At 35.1% G+C, this 26885-nt stretch overlaps 1 protein-coding gene across 1 annotated transcript in view; it reads left to right on the forward strand.

Annotated features, from left to right (window-relative positions):
* Window positions 1–26885, forward strand: part of TRHDE (thyrotropin releasing hormone degrading enzyme) — a 186263-nt gene that overhangs the window by 51854 nt on the left and 107524 nt on the right. The window contains exons 3-5 of the mRNA XM_072399026.1: window positions 5096–5250; window positions 13399–13512; window positions 23846–23983. Of these exons, the coding sequence (XP_072255127.1) occupies window positions 5096–5250; window positions 13399–13512; window positions 23846–23983 (407 nt within the window). The remainder of the gene's footprint in view (window positions 1–5095; window positions 5251–13398; window positions 13513–23845; window positions 23984–26885) is intronic.

Below are 26885 nucleotides of genomic sequence, written 5' to 3' on the forward strand. Positions count from 1 at the left end.
ATTATAAACCAAGTAACAAACACCAGTTCAACCTTTCTGAACTTCTGTACGCTTGAAGTTCAGTTTATTTCAGTAGCTGATACTTTTTGTAACAATACATGTGCTGTTTTCAGTTTTCATGCTGTGAATGTTACCCCCTCTGCAGGTTTATGTGTTAGTAAATAAACAATGATAAATCAGTTTTCAAAAATACCCCTTCTGCCAAAGACATTGAATAAAACATTAACATTTCATGACAATGTCTAACTCCAGATTATAACCCTGTTATTATTCTACAAAAGCTAAATCCCATTCTTGTTTCCTTGTGGTCACCCATGTATCTGTCAAGGAACATAGTTGTTTGCTGTAGTTGCATTTAGCTATCCTTCCTTCTCTGAATCTAAAAGATGAGTTAGAAAATAAGGGAAAGTCGAGGAAACAATTCCCTGCTTCCGAACTGCAGGGCTATGTGCAAGCTAGTGCTAATAGTCTTGATAATAAGGAAGTCAAGGTGAGTACAGCTGCATATTATTCATCAGTTCCAATGGATTTGCTGCAAATACAGTATCTTTTCAAATTAGTATGAAATTAAAAAAATATATATATAAATATTTTTTAAACAAGCACTTACTCTTCTATGTAGAGATATGCACTATGCAAATGTTTATCTTTAAAGTTCAAAACAGATGCCTTTCTCAGGCAGTTCATATTAACACACACCCCTCCCAAACCACCAGTTCTGTGTAGTTAATGATAGGAAGGCTGGAAGGCTGTTGATTTACTGCTAGGTGGGCATTTTCCTGTTTCATATTATGGTGGATTGCAACTATATTTGTAAGCTATCTTTTTAGAGCTGCACTGTGGAAATATATATTCAGTTAATATTTACAATTAAATGCAGCTCTGTTATTTCTAATATGATATAAAAAGTATTTTTAAAATGTAAGCAGCATAAGTATATGAATTTGAATCAGCTATTAGCCTGGAGTGTGCTGATTGGAAGGCAAAGCAGTGTAAAGAAAAGTTAACTTATCATTCTGCTGCTTATCCCTTCACTACTCTAGTCACAGGTTGGAGTGCGCCCGGAACACACTGGACATGAAATAAATGATTCTGGCCATAAGACTAAAAAAAAATTAAAGTTGAATATTGTGACAAGAGCTGTCTTTATTTTATCTTTTAATGGGCTATGCATTTTTATATTATTATTTTTAGATCATTTACAACTTCGTTATAGTGGAATATGCATGTACTCAAAATACGGTACAGGTAGTCCCCGAGTTAAGGACAACCGACAAAAGGACGCCTTCTAGATACAAACGGGCTTCCCTGCTCACTCGTGTGCAGGACAAAGGCTAGATGGGGGGAGGGGGCGGTTTGCATGACTTGCAGAAGAAATATTTTGCTGTTCTGCAAGCTCTTGTAACTCTTCAATGACAAACTCTGCAGTTGTTTCTTTTTGTATATCAAAGCACAGCTTGTGTTTGTGCTTTCAAATTAATGAACGTCTAGGCTTCATAAAGGTTTTTTGCTTTGTTTGTGATTAACTCACAGTGAGGATTTTATACAATAACTGACACCTCACTGCCTGATAATATGTTGAGACAAACATCTGTCCTAATTGCATTTATTAAAATAATGTACCTGTTTCGACTTACATACAAATTCAACTTAAGAACAAAGTCCCTATCTCGTATGTAACCCGGGGACTACCTGCATATACAGTAGGCAACAATATACTATAAATGCAAGGAGATTTCAGTATGCTAGGTTTAAAATGACGGTGGGTACATTCTGTGCTTCTACAACAGTAATATGTTTTATCCCCTTGGATTCAAACCAAGAATCTTGAATATGACAGGTGAATGCCAATGCTGATAATAGGGAGTAATATTACAAAGCTGTAATATCATATACTTAACTATTGGTGCTAAAAAAAAAGTTAACTTCAAAGTAAATGGTTCCTAGCATCAATTCCCACTAACAATTTAGTAAAGGTCTCTTCTGTATATACCTTTCATATTAGTTATACACAGTCTGAAAAGTGGGATTTTTTTTAATATCATTAAAGTTTGAATTTCGGATCCAGAGCAGTGTGTGTATTCAGACTAAATAATACAAGTTAAATACACAAAGGATGCTGTTAGGTTTTTTCCACCTTCTAAAAATTTGGTTTGGTTATCAGCACTTTTAAAGGAATATTAATCTACATTATATATACATTATATATATGAAAGTGATTGAGGTAGGTAATTTTTCATGAAAAAGGCATACATATTGGTAAAGTAGAGTTTCAGACCAAAAAGAAAATTCACTATTCAAAACTGCTGCAAAGGGATCTGTGATAAAATGATGTATTAGAAAGCCAGAATCATAGTTCTAAAATTTATATGATGTGATTTGGTGGACAGGATGTGCCCTGATGCCTCAAAACCATTTTCATTGTGTCTATGATCCTTTTCTTTGCCTGCTTGTGTAAAGCAACTCAGTTTGACAGTACATGTTATTATTTGGGACTTTGAACCCTTAAGTGATGTGTGCTAAGGCTCACTTACCAATCAGTGGGCCTGAATTATTAAGCTCCCCAAGGCTGGAGAGGATACACTTTCATCAGTGAAGCTGGGTGATCCACCTGTAATGAATTTCTTAAAAGTCATTTACTATTTGTTATCATATGTTTTCAGTCCTGGACCAGATCTATTCCAGGTTTGCTGGATCACCCAGCTTCATTGATGAAAGTGTATCTCTAGCCTTGTAGAGCTTCAATAATTGAGGCCCAGGATCTCTACCAATCGGTCTACCAATCTCTACAGGTTAGCCGGATCACCCAGATTTACCAATGATAGTCTATCTTCTCCAGTCTTGAAGAACTTTATTAAATCAGGCCAATTGACCTGTGACACTTCATAAATGTGGGGTAATTAAATTAAGTGTATTGATGGCTTTCCATTTTCCTCATCTTGGTTTTGGGATGGCACTGTTCAGTGCAGCTATTTCAGTCAACCTCTGACTACACTGGTTGACTACAGTAAGGAGTGCAGCTTATATCTGCAATGTTCCACAAAACTTGAAAAGACATTTTGCAAAGTACTATGCATTTTAATACTTTATTACTGCCTATAGGCTGAGCTAACGGGAACCATGAATCTTAAATCAACAAGCCTGATAAGAATATTGAAACTATTTAAACTAATTTCCTAAATTACAAACCATGAACAGTTTGTTTTTATACCAGGATCAATCAGCAATAGTATAGTAAATAACCAATAAATAATGGTTACAATATATTTTACCGGGAACCTGTGTTTTGCCAATAGATGTGGCCCCCTATAGCAGAATATATTTACCTTGCTTCCATATTCATCTATGAGTTTATTGAAGTATAACTTTACCGGGACTTTGGGGTTTATATGTGACAGCATTGCTTGGTCAAGCACTACTACATTAAATTACATGCACCTATATATCTGGAAGTAATATTATTTAACTCTTGTTTGTGAACAAATCTGCAGGGTAGTAAAGTAAAGTGTTAGCCCTGCAGGTCGTGCCGGCGCCGCTGCTCCTAATTGCAGGCACAGGCGCCGGGTCCTATCCTTCAGGTGGAGTAACCCTACTACCTGTGTTCCATGCCTGAGTTTCCTTCCTGCTGGAGACTTGCTCTGGTGTTTGAGCTGGTGTGGGTGTGTCTCTCTTAAATCTATGAGGTAACACATACACACCCTCTGTTTTCTACAGCCTATGGCTGGATCTCTGCAGGTATTTAAAGGCACCTCCTACTACAGAAAGTTGCCTGAGCAATCTCAAGGTTTTACCCTGTGTAACTCCTAGTGCAAAGGTGTTTCCTCTGTTTGCTTTACTGTGTACCGGACCTTGTTTACTTACCCTTGGACTTTGCCTGTTTGCCGCCTGACCCTGACCTCGGATCTTGTTTCCGGACTTTGTCTGATTGCCATCAGCCTCTTGGCCACTCAAGCCCCTCGGTGCTTGCACCAAGTACCCTGACCCCTCTGGTCAGCTGCCACTGACCTGGGGGTTGCTCTGGAGTGGCACCTAGCTACCCTGCGGCCCAAGCCTATCCTCACCATCAGAGGCTCTAGTGAAGACCAGGTAGCGGCATAGTTACGCCCCTCCGGAGCATACCCAGTCAGTGGCACAGTGGGTCCACACCCGCGTGCATAACATAAAGGTTAGTTTAACCATATGTCTGGGGTATTTGGGAGATGGGGATTATGTATATTATATATACTTCTGACAACCCTTTTATTTAAAGTAAAAACTCTGTGCTACAGCCTTGTTTTTTTTTTAAAAAAAGGAGTCCAGCACTGCCCCCTTAACTCTTGATCGCCTAGGCAATCAAGAATGAATGGGAGCCCAAAGCCTCCCGGGATACCTATGTCACGCATTCCAGGAGGCCTTTGTCTGCTTCTTCTGCGCATGCCTTGGCATCTTGGGCATGCGCAGAAGGAGCCTTTTCATCAAAAGGGAACAAATTGCCGCAGTAAGATCAGCAAGTTTTTTTCCCATCAATGTCACTAGATCTTGCGCCTGCGTAGCGTGTTGTAGGAAGAGGAACCAGGAAGAGGAGAGGAGAAGATGGCGGCTCCAGGTGCCCCGGCCTGAAGACAGATTATGGGGACAACGCGGGACCCGACAGAAGAAACCTCCCGATGGATCGTCTGCTCTGCAGGATTGAAGGTAAGTGTGTTTTTTTTTTGTTTTATTGGTAGACATTGCTAAAAAGATATAGAGCTTTAATTATAAAACAGAGAATTTGATATTTCCTCAAACATTCCCTGGCGGAAATTCATTACTGTCATTGAAACACATGGACCTGAAAGATTCCCACCAAGGAATGTCAGATTCCCTTTTTTACCAATAGCACTTATAGAGTAATTCAGTATCAAAATTATTATATACTTAGCATTTTCTGTATTCTTTTTTTCTCCCTAGGTGCATTTTAATTTATTATATTTCTAAAATAAACGTATATATTACCCCTGTTCTTCCAGATTGACTTTTGCTAATGATAAATGATGTAGTTGTGTAAAAGTACAGTATGTTGAATGAAGGACAATCCTGTTTTCTTACAATATTCGTTTCTGTCATTTTATTCTAGATTTATTAGCTGTGCCTAAACATCCTTATGCTGCTATGGAAAACTGGGGACTAAGTGTATTTGTAGAGCAACGAATTCTGCTTGATCAAAGTATTTCTTCAATTTCCTATTTGCTTGATGTCACCATGGTCATTGTGCATGAAATTTGTCATCAGGTAGGTAATGTGAATTATGATGTACAGTAAACATTTGGACTTTACAGTACTTTTCAGTAGAGAAAATCAATTACATTTAGTGAAATAACTATTACAAAATAATTTTATACGGTTCATAAAAACATAATTAAAACTTGCTACTCTTCAACATTGTTATGCTGTGAAAGTCTCTTCATGTGAAGTTTCAGTAAATGTTATGGCTGGTTTAGTAGAGATAACTAGTCACTATAAAGCATGTGATTGTGATTGAAATCAATGTTTAACTCCATCATGGAGTCTGTTCTCTGCAGACATCTTTATCCTTATGTAGAAAAGGTTCTGTCCTAAGAGAATCTCAATAGGTTTTTTCTGAGTCATATTGATATATGCATCAGTCAGCATTCATTGATGTACCCAGTTGCTTGTCAGATATTTATTTTTTATCACTACAACATAATTGTCATGTTATGGCAGACCTACTTTTTGAACACCTTACTAACCCCTTTCACATTTTCAAATTTTTAGGAATGTCAATAATATTACTAGTAACACTATTATTCACCTGTTTATCTCACCAACCCTTTGGTCTCTCACCTTATATACAGTAAATATGGCTGGAATAGCTGTGTGTGTTCATGACTGCTATGAATTGTGCCATTTAAACACTGTTAAAACAAAACTCCAGACAAAACTAACAAAATATCGATTTTAAGGGAAGGAAGGGAAGGTCAAGGATAACCACTGCTGTACATTTTAGATGTCCCCAGCATCTTTCTACCATCTTGAACCTGCCCCCAGTCGGTTACCGGATAGCGTAATAAAAAGAAGAACAGTGATAAGCTTATCTCCATCATTCTGCTTTTTCTCCCTGTTAGAATTCTTCCTTTCCGCACATAAAATGTGTTAGTGATTACAGAATGGCATTATTTGTTCCTTTTACATCTGCTTAAACGTTAGCTTTGAGTCACTAGGGGATTAGTTTATGTGTCATTTAAGGGTAATAAATTCTATATTAAATCACAAAATTGTAACTGGGTTATATTATATTAATATTACCATTAAATTAAAGTAAGGAACATTTTTATTCTAAATTTGTCATTTAAAACTGTTAGCCTCTGCAAACCCCATATACATATCCTTTACATTGTTAATTGGCAAAATAGTATTTTTGGATTTTACCCTCAGGGATCATCACTGTATCTGAAATCATCCAGAAAGTCTTATTTTAGAATTTGTGATAGTAGTTGCCCAAAGGACTTTCTTTAACTTGCACTGTATGGAATTCCTTTCTTTTTAGGACCTGGATCACACATATTTGTATTTTAGAGAGTATGTTCATCACCTATGTGCAGTGTTTTATTGGCAGCACTATGTCCAATATGTACTGACAGATAATGGGAACAATTTACAGTATTGTGTTAAATAATATACTATTTTGTGTGCTCTGATGCCCAATGTAACCGAACTCCAGGAAGGTTGCATAATTAGTATGGATTGGTTTTATATACCAGTCATTCAAATTAGTGTACAGTGATACCTTGGCTAACAATATATATACAAATATATAATTTGTTCCGGAATCACGTTTGTTAGCTGAAAACTTTGTTAGCGGAAACATGAATTCCCATAGGTTTCTATAGAAAATCATTTATTTCATTCTGGATGCTGCCTACAATTTAAAGATAAGTTTTCAAAAAATAGTAAAGAGCACAATATAAAAGGCTATAAACTCACCAAAGGCTAAGATGAACAGCTTCCCAATTGGAACAGTCAACATAATATTAGGCACTGTGGTGTCAGTTATTGTATAAAATCCTCACTGTGAGTTAATCACAAACAAAGCAAAAAAAAAAAAACTTTACAGAGCCTAGACATTCGTTAACTTCTGGAGTAAGCTGTGCTTTGATATGCAAAAAGAAAAAACTGCAGAGTTTGTCTTGGTCAATAAAGAGTTACAAGATGTTGAAGAAGAGCTCACACTCTATGATCACCCACAACCTCAGCTGTGTTTAGCAAAAGATTTCTTCTGCAATTCATGCAAACCACCCTTCTCCCCCCTCCACTATCCTGCACAAGTTCCTGCTTTTTTTTTTTTTTTTTTTTTTTTTTTATATTAGCCAAGTCTTATAAACAGTGAAAAAAAAAATCGTTAGTTGAAACATTTGTTAGCAGGGCCACTCGTTACCCGAGGTATCACTGTATAAAGAACCAAAAGTCCTTCAAATCAATTTTTTGCTTCCTTGCTATGAGGCATGAGCCATTTGTCGTTTATGAAGTTCAATATATTATAGTGTATTGTTTAGAAACCACCCCAGTGGATTATTTGTCAGTTGTGATACTGGGCTTTTTATTTTGTTGTAACGCAACTCTAAGAACCATAGTTAAAATGCACCCCCTACCCCACACACATCTTTCACAGGATCTGTCAGTTTCTGCCTGAACCAAACATAGTTGAGCTGATGCTGATACTAAAAAGTTGTTATTTTATTTGAAAATTGTATGAATTTTTTAAATATTGTAAAAAAAGGTTTTGTTCTAGGGTATACCAGCATACAATAAATTCTAAATAACCATTCATTTTAACAAAATGTGCATTAATATTACCATGAATAAAAAATTACTTTTAAAAATCAAGCATGAAATTGAGGACCTAAAGTGTAATTCATTTAAAATAATTATGCTGACAAATAGCTCCAAATGTCTATGTTAAGATGAGAATAAACTAAATTAGCATTTGCCAGTCCCAGTGGACTTTAATCAGTGTTTCAAAACTTTTTTTTCTTTTACTGTGTTTGAGATACATCAGAGCAGAAGACTAGGAAAATGATTTATTGCAACACCAGAGTATGCTGGCCAAGTTTCATGTACATGTCAAACTTTGTTTTGGCTGAAATCAGCTTGACATTAACCCGCCCTCGACAACTCAAAGAGCAGATTTATGTCATTCCATTACATTTTCTTTCCAACCTCTATCAATAATTGATAGACGCGCTTCTTATGTATGCACAGTAAGTTCTAATTCTGACAGTATGCAAGAATTTTCTAAACTTTGTAGAGTAGTTTTATGACATAGTTAAGTCCAGTTCCCATTCCTACTTCACTTTCAGTAGTATCTAGTGAAAGTTTTATAAAGGAAGGATACTAAAGGAGCAGAAGGCATTCTTTTCCTAGTGAGTAAAAACCATGGGCATGGGCTTCAAAACATAAAAGAATCAAACCCCACTGTGCGGTCAGCATGACTTCCATCTTTTACTGCACACACAATAGTTCGAAAAGTGATTCTGTTATATTATTTTTATATATATTTAAAAACATATATATAAATATGAACATATACACCTATATATATATATATAACATTTAAATCTAACCCTAAAGTTTATGACAAATAGAAAGTAGAAAAGGTTTGAGTTTTAATACCTTTTATATTTGTTTTCCCACAAACATACCTTTTGTGCATCTCTGCTATTCATATATATGCTTTCAATATTCTATTAAATGGCATTTGTTGTTTCACCTGATAAAATAGATGTCAGGCAGTATAGTTCTTTTAGAACAGAGTGCAGTCATATATTAAACTCTGGCTTTGTACGACTATGCAGAGCAGTGTATTGAAAACCACTTTAGAAGCAAGACAGTTATAGGAAAAAAGGAGGCCCTATTTATAAGCAGGGTTTATTTTCCATTAAATGAGCAATAAAACATAGCTCAGCTTATTGTGTGCAGACAACATTCTTTGAATGAAGATGCTACAGTATGTCCATTGACAAAGTATGGCAATAAGTGTTTTTTTTTCTTTTTTTTTTCCTGTCTTGGATCCATAATCATTTTATTTAGGCACTTTAAAATAGGTCTGTCATCTGCCATAAAACTGCATTAGTGTTGTTTTTAAAGCAAGAAAGAACAGTGTAAGGGACTGGATAGAAATACACAGACAGTGTTATAAAACATCTAATACTGCTCAGTTGTGGGTGCCATCTTTATTTGTAAACAAATGGACAAGTGCTAACATGTTATCTGTCTTCTTTGTTAGTTGTCACTAGAGCCATCAACATTAAACAGCCAGTTATAAATCTCTAGTTTACTTGTGACATTATAATGTATTATCTTTGCCCCTTTAATTAAGATGTAAATAATACTAGTAATTTATCCAAAAGAAAAATCTTTATATTGAGCTTATCTTTCTAACTAATCTTAATGAATCTTTTAATGATCTAATCTAGTAAAAGCATCTTTTATGTACAGTGCTGCATAATATGTTGGCGCTATATAAATACTGTTTATTTATAAGAATATTATTATTAATAATAAGTTGCTTGGTAAATATTATTTGTTGTTAGCTTTGCTCTCTGAACTGATTTACAAGCTACTTATTATTCCCTATCTTGTAAATTACCTTTTTTGCCAGATACCAGGATAGCCATAGCTAACTTTGTGTTATAACTAAATATGTTTTAGGTCCTGTAAAAGGGATTAGCAACTATGCAAGTTTAGTATAGCAATGTGATCAGCACAATTAGTTATTTATAGTTGACAGGTCAAGTTTGCTACTGCAGCTTTCTATGTTTATAAAAGTATTAAACTTATCAGTCTTCAGCAAAACAAGTGCACAAATAGGGTGGCAAAAGTAAAAAACCACCAGCCAATAAGAATGCTTTCTGCTTTTCACATTAGCAGTTGGCTTTTACTGGTTACTAACTTCAAGGCAAGAAACATTTGCTTGAATGGCTTCACAGCAAATGAGATGTTCTAGGACATTTGCAAAACCCATAGCAAACCAAACAGGGGCAATTAACTATTCATAATCAACTAAGCTGAACATCAATGAAAATGTATAGCTAATATGGTCCTCTGGGGCATACATTTAGTATTGCTAAAACATTTAAAATTGAATATGGTGTTAAAATACTTGGAAAGTATGTAATTTAAATGGCAAAATGGACAATATACATTCTAGTACTTATAGGAGGTCTATGTGACAGAAAACCAAATGTATAAGACTTTATATTAGCTAATTACCATATATATTCATGTAAAAGCCAAAATGTTACAGTTAACACTTGGGTCCCAGCACTAGATGACACAGTATGCCTGATTTGTCAACCAAATGTGGGTACACTCGACAAGCGTAAATACACGCCAGTCGTCATGTTCTATTACCGCGAATCGGGGCCGAGTTCTAGTGAACTCGCCTGCCGGTTACCTGCAAAAATGAGCAAAGATCTTGAATACCTCAATTAAGACGACTCATTTTCAGCTACGCGATTTAGAAGGAGATGTTAAACTCAATGGTGAGGTGATAGCAGTTAATTAGCGCACACCTGCTCCCTGTTCTGTGTGCATCTCCAGTCGATTACAGGTTAGTTTGAATTTTAGTGCTTGATTTTTTTTTTGTGTAAGTCCTTATTTTTTATGTTAAATTACACTCAATCACAAACTTGCTTCATTTATAGTTACATTTGTTGCACTTGTTGTTTTGATATTTTTTCTTTTAGTTGCAACACTGCAAACTAATTTCTATCAAGCTGGATATATACTAAGTAGCACTTTCCAATATGTCATCACACAATAGTATGACTGTAAAAAAATATGTGAACAAACATTTGGGACCTGATTAAAATTTCATTCTATTTATCAAATATTTTAGTAAAGGATTATAGGCAAACATGTTATAATACATGTATTAAGGAACATTTAGTGATTTCACTTGTGTGTATGTTAAAATATAATTAATAATCAAGTAAGTTTGCTTGGATGGTATGTATGAATGTGAAGTATTGAGCACGAATGTCTGCATGGTTTCCACTCCAAAGTGCAACTTGACCCCCCTGTTTCCCTTTGTCTCATTCTCAAAGTCACATTGTCACATATTGGTATTTGAATGTAATATGTACATAATAAATTGTCAAGGTTTTTTTTCTTTGTTTTTTTTTGTTTAATTTTTTTTAATTTTTAATGTTGATTTGCTGCCACACAACTCTGTTCATTTGTAGTAGTGTTATAGGTTTGTCATTGTGCTGTGTTGCCTGATCTTAGCCCTTCTGCATACAAGCACACTTCCACTTGCTGGACAAACAGGTTGTCAATTAGTTGTCCAGCTGAGTTGTGTACTTATTCTAACACACCTGATGATAATGGAAGGAGATCCAGGTTGCCAAGCACAGCATCAAACCACATTGATTGCCAAGCTCACAAGCAGGGTCAGGCAATCTTAGAAATGAACAGATCTTCTGTTGTTGCTCCACCTTATTTTGCTCTTAAACACTGGATTGTACGCATTATTTAGGTGTTTACATAAAACAAATAGTACTAGTATCTAAAACTTCCAGGGACAAATCCACTTTGTGCCAGGGATTGCAGTGGAACTGCAGATGAACTCTCAATGGGGTTTCTCAATTGAGAGTTCATCTGCAGTTCAGTTCCCACGGTCACTGGGCTGGTAAGTACAGTCCAGTGACCGTGGGAACTGAACTTCAAATGAACTCTCAATGGAGAAACTTCATTGAGAGTTCATCTACAGTTCCACTGCCATCCCCGGGCAATAGAGGTTACTGCATCTGTGTAGCTGTCTAATATTGGAGAAATATTTATTAATCTGAAATGTGTTGTTACTGCTAGATGTCATTTAATAAAAGCCTAACAAGGTTACTTATCAGATTGTTTATAGGGGTTAAAAGTTACATTATAGGGAGCAGTTTGGAGCTTAAACAAAAAGCCACCATGATCCAGGAAGTTACTTATTTGACAATGTAACATTGCATGTGTACTTTGTCAAATAGTACTCTCTCAGTTTTTTTTATATTTTCAGTTTCAGTCTGCTTTAACAAGACAGAGTTTCTGCATTATTTATTATTTTTGCTATTTCTGTTATTGTTTTTTAACATCCTTTTAGATTTGTTAATGTACTTTTTTTGTTTCGGTACTTATAAGGGACAAAAGCAGTGAGCAGGACTAGGTGTGGCAAAGGACAAGCTACAGGCTTATAAATCTTCAGTGTCAAGGCTTAAAGCCATGAACTCTGCAGCATATTTCATCCAACATAAGAGAAAAATTAAAGAACAGATACAGTAATATTTACCTACTTACTGTAAATTTTTTATAGAGGCAGTCCTCAAGTTACAAATATCTGACTTATATGCAACTCATACTTAAATCAGGCTGCAGCCTAATCAAACGGTGCAACTTTCCACACAGTCTGTGTATGTCAGAAAAAACAATCATAACAAGGGGTGCCCACTTTCCCAGGTACCATTGTACTCTACATCATATAGTACATTTATATTTGTATATATATATATATATATATATATATATATGTATATATATATATATATATGTATATATATAAAAGCAGAAATGGCAAAGTTAGAGGGGCAAGATCCTGATACAGAGAGGAACACCAATGTTTACTGTACAGTTAGCAAAGGCCTGGGATGTTACAGGGCTAATTATGATGAGAAAAAGAAAAGCTCTGTGCAAACTTTCCTTATTGCCTACTTTAAGAAAATTACTCGTGCAGCAAAATCAGACCCTGGCTCTCTAATACTAGTCCCATCTTCTCCAAGTCGGTCCTTCTACCAGGATTAAGTTTATACTTATAGAGTGTGTACACACTTACAGAAAGTAAGTATGTACAGAAAGGTAAAAATAAGTAATATGATAAGACAAATATCTGTTCAAGATGTGTTTATTTAAAAACTAATGTACCTGTTCCAACTTACATACAGATTCAACTTAAGAACAAACCTGCCTATCTTGATTGTAACCCGGGGACTACCTGTATAAATAACACGTATTTATAACTTTAACATAAAAAAATGTTAAAAATGTATGGTACTTCTCATGTGTCCATCCCCAAAGAAATGTTAGGAATGCCTATTACTATAGTTAAACAAATCCTGGCATTATATCTACATTAAAAATAATTTTAAAATGCATCTGAGCAAGTAATTATTTCTAACATGTATTGTATTTCTAACATGGCTTTGAAATAGATTACATATTTAATTAAACATTTCATCTTTCTGGTTTGGGTATACATGTATTCCTTTGATGCATAATATTCAGTATATTTTAAGTCACATTTAAGGAAAATTGTAAAGAACTGGAATTGTATCTCAAATAACATTGAAATAATAATGTAACAATCACTTATTACATTTTCTGCAGTGGTTTGGAGATCTAGTAACTCCAGTATGGTGGGAAGATGTGTGGTTGAAAGAAGGACTTGCTCACTATTTTGAATTTGTTGGAACAGACTACCTCTATCCAGGATGGAACATGGTAAGGCTTTTATCATATCTAGTGTTTTATTATTTCACATTGCAAACAACAGAAGTTTAAATACATTTTTAACAAGCTCATCCTGCACAAATTATACCCTTTTCTTTAGGAGGCAAATGCCAAATGAGTGTGCATGTTGTATTTAAAAAATACTATTTTTCTGATTAGCAGGGTTACCTTGCTGCTGGGGAATGTTTACAGTTCAGGGAAGTATTTGCCTCCCAGGCCAGTTTAAGTAATATATGTAAGCCTGGTGACATTGAGTAGAGATACTTCTCCCAACTTAGATCAAAGTGAGAGTGGGACCCAAAGTCAGTGACAGCTGCTGGATGTTGTTGCTACCTGCTGTTTCTTAAGTTATACAACCACAATATCTAGAGGGAAGTGTTTCAGCAACTTCTCTCCCTGTGTCTCGGAGATATCATGTGATTGAATGCAGGAAGTTGCAAGGGAAGACATTGTTATTGGAAAGCAAAACTATTAGAAGTGATGTGCTTATTCGAAGGAAGTTTAATATTTGCACATCTCAAAATATAAATATGGTTATTTCGATATTTAGTCCATCTGGTAACCTCCAGATCCTGATTCATAATAACTAATAAATCAGTGTTAATGTTACCATGCATCATGTTCAACATCAACTTTTAACCATGGCCATCAGTTACTGCAGTAACGTATTTCTTTAGCCCAAACAGTTTCAGTCATGAAAGTGCCATTGTTTATGATTAAATATGATTATGATATTTATTATATTGTTATGATTGCCTTCCATACCAAAAGCTCCTAGTCCTCTCCATGTAAACACTTGATGTTGATATTCTTGTGAGCCCATAACCATCACCCATGAAGACCATATATTCAGAAACTTCTCTCTAGTATCATGAATACTGGATGTAAGGTCCTCCATGGGCATAATCTTATTTACTTTTTTGGAGTGAAGTGGCAATTCGAGGTAGGGATTAAGATTTCCACAGATGAGGGATACACAATTCAGGGAATGTTATAAAGTGTCTGATACATTTAGACATATCTGACTATGGTGAACAAGAAATACGTTTAGGTTTGTGGGAACAGTAACAGTGGTAAACTTCTGTGAAATCTTTTGTCATATCCCAAAAGTGTTGCAGAGCTGGAAAGGACCAGAAAATGTGCAGAATATTTCCGGTTCCCCTCTTGCATCACCAGCATAGTTTTGACACCTTTGGGATAAAGTTACTAAAGTCAGTTATGCTGCTGCCTAGACTCCCTAGCCACTTCTATATCTGGAAACTGCATTGCTGTACATTGTAAAACAATATCGTTAAAATAAACAAAAGTTTAATATTGTGATAGACAATAGCAAATGAAATGTGTTTTGGTTTCATAAGGAAAAAAGAGAAAATACCATGAACTGATACATTTGTATGGTTAACTTACCTGCAAGCTATTACAACTCTGTGATTTCAATATTGCAGGTGAAGAACATAAATAACATACTGTATAAACTTTTTACAAATATACTTCAAGATTAGCTGGTCACATGGTCACATATATATATATATATATATATATATATATATATATACATTAAAATAAAGGTGGTTTTTTTTGGAGCAATGCAAAATTGAAGTTTTAAAAACTATATCTATCATAAAAAGATCATCTAAATTACTATAAGTATATGCAAACATTTACCCTTATGTTCACTTAGTATGAATTGGTTTTACCTGTTTCAGAAGCATCAGTTCATTCTGGAATAGGCCCCTGACACTGCTGAGAGAAAATTAAAGCACAATGAATTTTGTACAGAAGATCTCTTTGCCTTAATGGCACATGAACGTTTCCAGGTCTTCAACATCATTAGTCTAAAATGACAAACACCAGCTGTTTGCACGTTTCTCTTCCTCTCCAGAGGAAACATCATGAATAACATAATCTGGAAGAGATAATACACATTTATTTTGATCAAAGTTAACATTGCTATAATACTCACAGACAAAGTGAACTTAAATTTACTGATTATGAAGCTAACTACAACAACTTTACCCATCACCAAGTGTATTGTTGGATTAAATGCTATATTTACTCTAGCTGTCATATTCTTTTCCTTTTGCCTTTTATTAGATTCAAAACATTTTTTCAGGAGAAGTATGCAATCTTTTCTAATTGCAAATGTAAAAATTGTATTTTAAAATATAGAGTGTAAGTGTAATTTTACTGAGATTAAGCACAGGCTACCTATAAGGGCTTGTGTAGTTGAAGTTGTATTTTAAGGAAACTTTGTAAACATGACACTAAATATATGTCATAGTAATTATTTTTAATGTGATTTGCTTACTTATGGTCTTGCATATATTCAATTTTTAAAGTATTTTGTGAGTCTAGACTCAACTCTGTTCTTGTAAGGAGCCTTAAGCTACGTACACAGGGCAGATTTTCGCCATTTAATCGGCATGGGACAAATATCGGGCGAAAATCTGCCTTGTGTACAGTCGGTGTCGTCCATCGTCCGAACGACCGACCTGCCGGATCCATGGACGATGGACGACGACCGATCCTAATGAAAGGGAAGGGGGAGAGCGCGCAGCAGGGTGCCGCTCCATCGCTCTCCCCCTCCCCTCTCCATAGAGCATGACAGCACCGTTCATGCATCGGGTAGTCCCTTGTCGTTGGAAGGGATCGTGAAAGATCCTTTCCAATGACAAAAATTGCAAGTGTGCAAGCAGCTTTAGTATTAGTAAAATAAAACTTGGGTGATAATTTAAAATTCCTACTAACTGGAGTCCCATCTGCTTGTAAGTCAAAGGAAATACTACCTACCAAAATTACTAAATAAAATAGTATGCATATTTTTCCAGCATAAATTGTGAACTTTTTAACAATTTAATAATTTTGATGAACAAAATAAAAATAATATAAATATATAGCCATATCGTCAACCAAAAAAACTCTACCCCTATGAAAAACCCAAACCCTTCTGTGTAAAGTAATCCAAATGCAAGGATTTAATTCTCACAGAATATAACAATATACACCTTAAGAAATTAATAAACTCTACATATTGTATATAATAAGCATATAAATTAAAAAAGTATGTCTGTGTGCCCAGAGGCCCAAGATCTCTCTACTGGCATTTCTTCATTGTAGTGTTAATAAATATCAGTAACTAATCCAGTGGTTATAAAGATACAGCATTTAGTTGTAAATACATATTATAGTCCAAATTAATTAAATACTTAGTCAGATGATAAATGCAAATTTCACATCATTCGTATAAATGTTCATATTCAAACAGACTAAAAGGAGCCCACCATGGTATTGAAATAAAACCAGTTAAAGCAGAGGACCTGCCGATACATGTCATGTCCCACAACTCCAAAAGAGACGTAATAATATTATTTTTATTATAATACTTCAGATTACTATCAAAATTTATCAAAATGACGCAAGAGTAGCGATCTAATCTGTGACCTAGTCCAAATTTGCACTGTTCAAATATTATTTAAAATAGGTATTTATGCCAAAGTGAGGAAAACAACATAGTCCATCTTTTCTAGTCTTGGAGAGCTTTAATAAATCAGACTCATGATATCTGTAAAGACTTCAGCTGACTACTAGTAGATTGAGATCCCCACATGAAGTCTGAACTCCAGAATCCAACCAGTTTTACTGCAGCAAATAGACTGCGTGCAATGCTAAGTAACTACTTGTACTGAAATAATATATGTTGCTGTAATAAATGTTGCCTGTAATATATATTTACATTTTTCTTTTTTTGTTTTAATAACAATATTACCAACATTTATTTAAATGTTTAACAGCTAATTTAACCTCACTGTGGCAGATTTTATTCCAAATAAAATGATTATTCTCAATGTAAAACTGAGCAAATGTAATAGATAAAGATAAGCATAAATTATACTATACAACCTTGAGTAAATGAACATCTGAACTTCTGTGTCACTGCAATTTTGTATGAAGATTGATTTTTGATCTGGTTTATAACTTTTCCCTTTTTAGATGTATTAATGATTTATAATTAGAATTTAGGAGAAAAGATATAACAATTCATTATTAGATGGCATATCATCAGCACATATCTCAGGTAACCTGCCTAATTTACCAAAGTTTAAATATTACTCTTGTTCATCTTTCCAGAGAACAAATCTTGAATTACAATGTAATTGTTCCAATTATGAATAAAATATAACTGTATAATTGTGGAGAGCTTTTGAATGTCATTTAGCAATGTGTGCTCATAAAACTTAGTTTAGTTAAATTTTTAAATATACATTTAGTATCTATTTACTTTAATGTAGAACAGCTTAAGTTTTACATTTTAATTACAAAAAATGGTCCTAAATATAAGTATCCTTGTGGATATTTGGTAAAGTTAAAGGCTGGAGTCATCAAAGTGTTAAGGCTAAACTTCAAGGGTGCCGCTCCGTCGCTCTCCCCCTCCCCTCTCCATAGAGCATGAACGGTGCTGTATGTACAGCACCGTTCATGCATCGGGTAGTCCCTTGTCGTTGGAAGGGATCGTGAAAGATCCTTTCCAATGACAAAAATTGCAAGTGTGCACGCAGCTTTAGTATTAGTAAAATAAAACTTGGGTGATAATTTAAAATTCCTACTAACTGGAGTCCCATCTGCTTGTAAGTCAAAGGAAATACTACCTACCAAAATTACTAAATAAAATAGTATGCATATTTTTCCAGCATAAATTGTGAACTTTTTAACAATTTAATAATTTTGATGAACAAAATAAAAATAATATAAATATATAGCCATATCGTCAACCAAAAAAACTCTACCCCTATGAAAAACCCAAACCCTTCTGTGTAAAGTAATCCAAATGCAAGGATTTAATTCTCACAGAATATAACAATATACACCTTAAGAAATTAATAAACTCTACATATTGTATATAATAAGCATATAAATTAAAAAAGTATGTCTGTGTGCCCAGAGGCCCAAGATCTCTCTACTGGCATTTCTTCATTGTAGTGTTAATAAATATCAGTAACTAATCCAGTGGTTATAAAGATACAGCATTTAGTTGTAAATACATATTATAGTCCAAATTAATTAAATACTTAGTCAGATGGTAAATGCAAATTCCACATCATTCGTATAAATGTTCATATTCAAACAGACTAAAAGGAGCCCACCATGGTATTGAAATAAAACCAGTTAAAGCAGAGGACCTGCCGATACATGTCATGTCCCACAACTCCAAAAGAGACGTAATAATATTATTTTTATTATAATACTTCAGATTACTATCAAAATTTATCAAAATGACGCAAGAGTAGCGATCTAATCTGTGACCTAGTCCAAATTTGCACTGTTCAAATATTATTTAAAATAGGTATTTATGCCAAAGTGAGGAAAACAACATAGTCCATCTTTTCTAGTCTTGGAGAGCTTTAATAAATCAGACTCATGATATCTGTAAAGACTTCAGCTGACTACTAGTAGATTGAGATCCCCACATGAAGTCTGAACTCCAGAATCCAACCAGTTTTACTGCAGCAAATAGACTGCGTGCAATGCTAAGTAACTACTTGTACTGAAATAATATATGTTGCTGTAATAAATGTTGCCTGTAATATATATTTACATTTTTCTTTTTTTGTTTTAATAACAATATTACCAACATTTATTTAAATGTTTAACAGCTAATTTAACCTCACTGTGGCAGATTTTATTCCAAATAAAATGATTATTCTCAATGTAAAACTGAGCAAATGTAATAGATAAAGATAAGCATAAATTATACTATACAACCTTGAGTAAATGAACATCTGAACTTCTGTGTCACTGCAATTTTGTATGAAGATTGATTTTTGATCTGGTTTATAACTTTTCCCTTTTTAGATGTATTAATGATTTATAATTAGAATTTAGGAGAAAAGATATAACAATTCATTATTAGATGGCATATCATCAGCACATATCTCAGGTAACCTGCCTAATTTACCAAAGTTTAAATATTACTCTTGTTCATCTTTCCAGAGAACAAATCTTGAATTACAATGTAATTGTTCCAATTATGAATAAAATATAACTGTATAATTGTGGAGAGCTTTTGAATGTCATTTAGCAATGTGTGCTCATAAAACTTAGTTTAGTTAAATTTTTAAATATACATTTAGTATCTATTTACTTTAATGTAGAACAGCTTAAGTTTTACATTTTAATTACAAAAAATGGTCCTAAATATAAGTATCCTTGTGGATATTTGGTAAAGTTAAAGGCTGGAGTCATCAAAGTGTTAAGGCTAAACTTCAGGACTGTGTCATGTAAGTCCTTAGAAGTTTCACCTTTTTTCTATTGTTTAGCTTTAATAACTGGTTTTCTAAAAAAAAAAGAAATATGATACACCGTAGCAAAATACCTTGGTATCCAGGTAGGCCAGTACAATACTATGAATTAAGTCCCTAATCATAAAAATGCCATATACATGATTTTGTAAGAAACAGTACAGGTTGTAGTAGTAGGCACTTCGACTCTCTCTCTCTTTACATACATATATGTAAATACAATATTTTTTTCATATCTCCACTGGTATTCCAGACATTTTTCCAGGAAGAATAAAAGTTGAACATGAAAATAGTCTGTCCAGGTAATGTCAACTTGAACAAGTGAAGGATGGCCAATAATAGTCTATTCTAGTTTATGAATTGTGCAAGTTGAATTAGGAGACACTTTCTCCTAATTATGGTATATATTCTAATTGCCTAATAGGTTGATGTAACTGTTGTGATATTTTAATGCTTAGGTAGCGTGAGTTTTATTTTAAGGTCAAGTAGTCCTGAGCCGAATATAGGGTCATGATGAAATCCCCTTCAATGAGCAGCAATTGACTAGGGATAACTGAAGAAGTAGAATTCCTGTCTGATCAAAGGAGTTTAAAATAGCAAAAGTAATGAAATGGAATAGCAACCCTTGTTTTTTCCCCTTGAATGTTGTGACACAATAGGAATGAGGGTAAAACCTGTAGAGCAATTTGATATTGATTCCTATTGTGAACATCTGTTTGCTACAAACATCCATCCCAGGTTATAAATTTTTATCTTTATCCTGATTAGGTGGCTTGGCTAAACATGTCAAGTTCATTGGCCTATATCTTAAAACTTCACTCTTATTTGTAATATTTAGTCATTTGCTATTAGAAATACATGTGATGGGATCAGGAAAATTTACATTTCTGAAAAATTACCACTTATCTACCTATTCACCAAAAGATTCATTGTTTTTCTTTTCTAAGCTACTGAGAAAATATTTTTATGATTGTGTTTTCTTTGTAAATTACAACTATTGTGTTGCCAATTTTGAAAAGCTGTCCCATTGTTCTGTGCGGTAAAATCTGTCTATATACTGAAGACATGCTTCTTTACCATTTGCTCATAACTGAAAAGAACATAAAACACAACCAACAATAGTTGCTACTTTCACAATAGTAATGTGAAATTTGGAAGGTTTTTGAAAAAAAATAAACTGATATTGCTGGGGCACTTGTACTTGCTGCATTTTCTCATCTATTGACATAGTCATTTGGATGCTCTTTAGAAACTTGTGTTCTAAAGATAATGTTTGCTGTATTGTGTGAACACTTAATAGGTTGGCTTTTGAATTCCTTTTCCATCCTTCAACACTAGAATAAACCTAAAAAAAGACAAGCATTCCAAGTATTCTGACAATCATACCAAAATATCATGCAATACATCATATCTATCCTAATTTCAAATGTGCATGTGATTTCTAGATCAAAGAAGTTCAACCCCTGAACCTTTGTAAAACCCTGCTAGAACCACATTGTAAGCATACTAATTTAATGAAATAAACCTTGCTAAGTTGAGTAACTAGAGAAATCTGAATTTTACAATTCTAACGAATCATATAATTAATTTGCTTAATTAAAATATCATAAGTTTATTCTTATCAGGTTAAAATAATTATTTAGCTACATTGACAGGTAACATTACTGAAAACCATCTTGCGTTTGGATGTAATCACTCTAAATTTGATCAGTTTAAGAAATTACAGTGTTTTTTTTCCAAAATTAGTCTATATGCATTTTGCATGTAATTGTTAGATTTATTAATAATATGTTCTGCTGTTCATTGGAAAATTACCGGGTTAATTGGTTGGACATATGTCTTTGAAATAACAGCAGAGTGAACAGAGGGGAAAGAATTCCTCTTAAAGCAGAACTAAAGTTCCACTTTTAAGAATATATGTTCAAGGAGGTCATCATTGCAGAAAGGGACAAGAGATGTTCCTTTTGCAATAATCCCTCATACCTGCCTGATTGTTTTAGGTTGCTGGCGACAAAACTAAGCTGCGCATATCCAGCGTCAACTTTGGTTGCCAGGATACCCGGCATTCCTATATTCCTCTGCATATGCTGTGAATTAATGTAATGCCTGCATGGGAGTTACTCATCCAGGCCTAGCCAATCCAGATCGTTGAAAAAGGTAAAAGTGAAAAAATAGGAGGATGGCATGGTGTAGTTCAGCTTTAAGCTTTAAGAAATGAGTTGGAAGTTGTCATTGAAAATCCTTTCTCCATTTATACTGTATTTCCACTTTGCATTGACCTTAACTTGACTACTAAACAGAACTATACGAGGGGGTGCTGTGAGGTTCCTGGCTTTTCCCAGAAAAAAGAGAGCCAGAGTTATGAAATAACACATATATTCAACATATTCCCCCCTGAGACTGATGTATTTGGGACAGCGTATTTGGAGCTTTTTTAGACTTTTCAAATAAAAGTCCTTTGGTTGGGCCGCACACCAGTTCTCAGCAGCATCTTTGACGTCAAAAATGTCCTCAAAACGTTGCCCCTTTAGGTTTTTACCTCTTATTTGGGAACAGATAATAGTCCAAAGGGGCAAGGTCAGGTGAGTAGGGGGGATGGTGGACCAATTGGAAACCCAGGGTGTTCCATTTGGCAGCCACAACGTTGGATGTGTGCGCAGGTGCATTGTCCTGCAAAAAAAGGAACAATTTGGTCAACTTTCCACAGCATTTCGTCTTAATTGCCTCCTTCAGCTGGTCCAGGAGGTTAGCATAATATTGTCCGTTGATACTAGAGCCCCGAGGTAGGTAGTCCACCAAAAGAATACGTCTTTGTCCCAGAAAACGAATGCCATGACTTTTTTGGCCGATTTCTGGGTTCGGAACTTCTTCGGCCGCGGGGACCTGCTGTGGTGCCATTCCTTTGACTGTTCCTTGGTTTCAGGATCATAGATGTGGAGCCAGGTTTCATCCTCCTGTCAGTAACCTAGCCAAGAAGACCTGTTTAGCTTCAAAATGGGCCAAAACGCCTTTGGATGCCTTAACTTGTTCCTTCTTCTGATCACTGTTCAAACATTTCAGCACCCACTTTGCTTAAAGCTTGTGCATGTCTAGGATAGTGGTGATAACAAACCTAACATGCTCCTGTGAGGTGTCAAGTATCTGGGCTATCTTTTTTCTAGATATTCGCCAGTCCTCAATAATCAGCTCATGGACAGCATTGCAGGTTGTCCGGTCAGTTAAGGTTGGAGGGCACCCACTGCGGGGCTCATCTTCAACAGTGAAATGTCTTGAAACGAGATATCCAGGTTTTGACAGTGCTGTAGGAAGGACACTTCTCCCCCAGTGTTTGTGACATCTCTGTGTCTCAGTGTGACTGTCCTTTGCTGACTTTCCCTGGAGAAACATAAACTTCATGACAGCCCGTAACTCCAACGACGTGAAACTTGCTTGTGCCTCTGCCATCACAGCTTCTCACTAAATGAAAAAACAGTTTTAGGAATCGAAAAGACCTGATATTTGCACAGTTACATACTAAGATATTAGGCTGTCATATGCCCCCCCACTCATTTTTCTATTTCATCTGGAAGGGGGCAAAGCCAGGAACTTCTCAGTACCCCCTGATATATAAATACTAAACTGAGATACAAATTATTGTTTATGGAAACACTAACTGTCCCAGGGTAGTAAGGAAAGTTAGATTGTGTCTACATGGCCAAATGCCCACCTATTTTTATAAATACACTTAGCCATCAAATTTTGATTTACAAACAATTAAAGAGGAAAAGTGTAAGACCAAATGTTGTGATATTCCTCCTCTTTACTGCAAATGGGACAACAGTAAATTTTCCAAATAGAACACATGGTAAAGTAAAACCTGTCACATTTGTCTCTTTAACAAATGGCCAGCAGCAAAGAAAAAAAAAAGCTTAAAATACAGTTTAGGATGAAAATGTGCTGAGAAGAATTTGTAGCAGAATCCTTAAGAAACAAAATGACAGAAGTAGTAATTTTGTTGCTAACTTGAATGCAATTTATAACTTTTTCAGGAAAAGCAGCGGTTTCTGACAGACGTGTTACATGAGGTGATGCTGCTGGATGGATTGGCCAGTTCACATCCAGTTTCTCAGGAGGTGCTAAAGGCCACAGATATAGATCGAGTGTTTGACTGGATTGCATATAAAAAGGTAGGAAAAAAAATATCATTAAACTTTTATTAAATTCTAACTCTACACACACTTCTGAAGTATAAAAGAGCTGTTTCTTCATAAATATTGCTTACTACGTAATTTGAAATTATATTGAGGATGCATTGAGTTAATATTTAATTTGCTGAAGTGTTCTTTGTTAGCACTTTATTTTCTACTTAAGGCAATATTTTATTATCAAAAATGTATTCACAGTTCACAAGCAGTTTCATTAGGGTGTATTAGCTTTAATAGCTACAAGCCAGTGTAACAAGTGTGTTTGGCAGTTTTGTAGATAATTCATGATAAACATTTTTTTTTCTTCAAAACATTTTTTTTTTCTTTTTTACATTTACTTAGCAAATCAACCCTAATGGAACTCAAATCCGAGTTTTGGATATGTCAATCTATACCCCAAAAAATGTCTTATTAAGCTTTGATTCTTAGACATTTTAATATGTTTTCGACCATTTTTGTGTTGAAAGATCCATTTTGGCTTCAATTTTGGACAATGGGCTTTACATTCTCGTCAAGCACTCTTAGATATTATGCAGAATTCATAGTTATTTAATTACTACAAACTATCCAGATCCTGAAGCAGCAAAGCAAACTTAAACCATTTCTTCTCCTGCAATGGTGTGAATTTATTGCCCAATATGTCTACTGTGGACAAAACATATGTATCTTTGAACTTGATTTATTCATGCATATCACATTATTTCCTGTGTGCTGTAGTCTTGATTTAATGTTCATTTTGGACAGCAAGGACTATTTTCCTGGCTCACTTTGCATGTAGTTTTAATTTATGCAATGTTGTACTATGTATATTTTGCCAGAAAATATTTTAGATCCTGCTATGTAATCTTGAGATTCTTGGAGACTTTTTGCAGACTTCATTTAGCATCAAACAGTCAGCTCTTATTCTGAAATTTCCGGGCCCGCTAGTCCTGGCTAAATTAGCAGTCATTTGAAATTGATGCCATGATCACACACGCCCAAAATCTCTCATCTGCTATTTAGAGCAGTAATCAGCAGCCTGGGTATTTGTGTTTCCTGACCTCAGGAATATTAGGAAAAATGATAACATATAAAATAAACATAGTAATCATCCTTTTAGGACATACCAATAGCTGCAATATCTGTTCTCTCCTATTAGTGTGAGTTCTTAACTAATAGAGAGGGGCAGCATTACAAGTGTATGTTCCCCAGATCACTAAAGAATGAAAGAAAGAACATTTTTTTTCAAGCTTATCCAACGTCATAGCTCAGTTCTTCCGTTCTCCCGCAGCCTCATTTTAGTACTTCATGTAAACATGCATACACTCCAGTAGTGCCTGCTTTGTATTTCACAGAATACATTTTCTGATGTTGACAACAATAGACTATACCTGTGTAATGTGTGTTGAAATATACGTCTGTGTGACATGGTGACAAAGCAAGACGGCAAGTGGTGGTTATGGAATGATTGATCACAATAACCCCATAACAGCTTACCTTCACAAGAAACTCATTGACAGGATCCCACAATTACATTTTAGAGAGTGTTGTAGAATAAAAAAAAAACTATCATACATGGTAAAGGTTCTAGGAGATTGTATTATTTGGTTTTTATAAATTTTAGGACAAAATGAGCTCATACAATTACAGGTTCCCATTTCCAAGAAAAACATCTGAATTTCAGTTTGTGATTGTGTTGCGCAAGTCTGTGATTGACGAATCCAGGCTGCTAATCTTACATGTCTCAGCTAAGTAACTACTTGGTATGTTCTGTTGTGCTATAGGTTAATAAAATCAATATAAAAGTTGCATACTTTTTTAGGGTGAAACCAACATTTAAAATGTTTAAATCAAGCTCACAACTGCAGTAGGAATCATCCACCTGTCATAGCAGTGGTTGCCACTGGACCATGCATGTGTGGGGAACTATGTGTCACTCAAAGGAGAAGAAACGTCATAATCCCAGAACCCGCACATTCTCCCATCGCAGGTCTGAGCCTGCAATGGGAGAGTGGGTAGGTTGTGACCCAAGACACAACCCGTCCACCGCCCTGACCCTACAATTTGTACGGGAGACATGGTCTGCAGGTCTGGAGGGTGCGCCCTCCCAGTGGGGTCCTTCTCCTGCCAGGCTGGAGGTTGGCCAGGTTGGCGACTGCTGTGTTATAGGGCAGGTTCAGGTGTGCAGTGGTAACAAGCGATGCTGTGCAGCTTCTGGCAACCTTCCCAGCCTCCCAGAGACTCACACTGCAACACTGTTGTTAAATGTGCAAGTTCCTGGACAGCCAGCAGTACTGGATGGCTGGCCACCATTCCCATTCATTCTCTATTGGGCTGCCACTGATAGAGTCTAAATGTAACTTCTCAATGGTTCACTGGCATGAGGGAGCCATGGCAACCTCCCTGCCAGTCAGAACATAAAGTTTTAAATTTAAATAGAGACCTCTAGGCTATCAGTAATAGACCCCTGATGTAAAATTGAAAAATAGTTACATTGCCCATGCATTTTTTTAGTCTGGTCATCACTGCAAAAGGATACAAATACCCAACAAAGATATAAAACCTTAAATTGTATTGAATAACATATTAACTAAAAAATTTAGAGAAATCTACACATGAGCATAAAGAATATACTGAAACATCAAAATTTAAATCAAACATAGACAAGCAAAAGCTCTGGTCACCACCTGGTGGACCTAATAATTCCCCTAAACATATAGGTATAAAAGTGGTAAATGTGAAGTAATGTAGTTACATGGTTCAAAGTTTGTATATCCCTTGTAGGAAGATGGAAGGGGTATCACTGTTAAGGTCTAATCAGGTATTTAAGAGTGACTGCTTTATCAGAACTGGTGACATACCAAATAGATATCAGCCAACTAAAGACAATCGTATAGGTTACTAT

Source organism: Pyxicephalus adspersus, chromosome 2 (genome assembly GCF_032062135.1).
Source record: "Pyxicephalus adspersus chromosome 2, UCB_Pads_2.0, whole genome shotgun sequence".
In the NCBI taxonomy this organism is placed as follows: domain Eukaryota; kingdom Metazoa; phylum Chordata; class Amphibia; order Anura; family Pyxicephalidae; genus Pyxicephalus; species Pyxicephalus adspersus.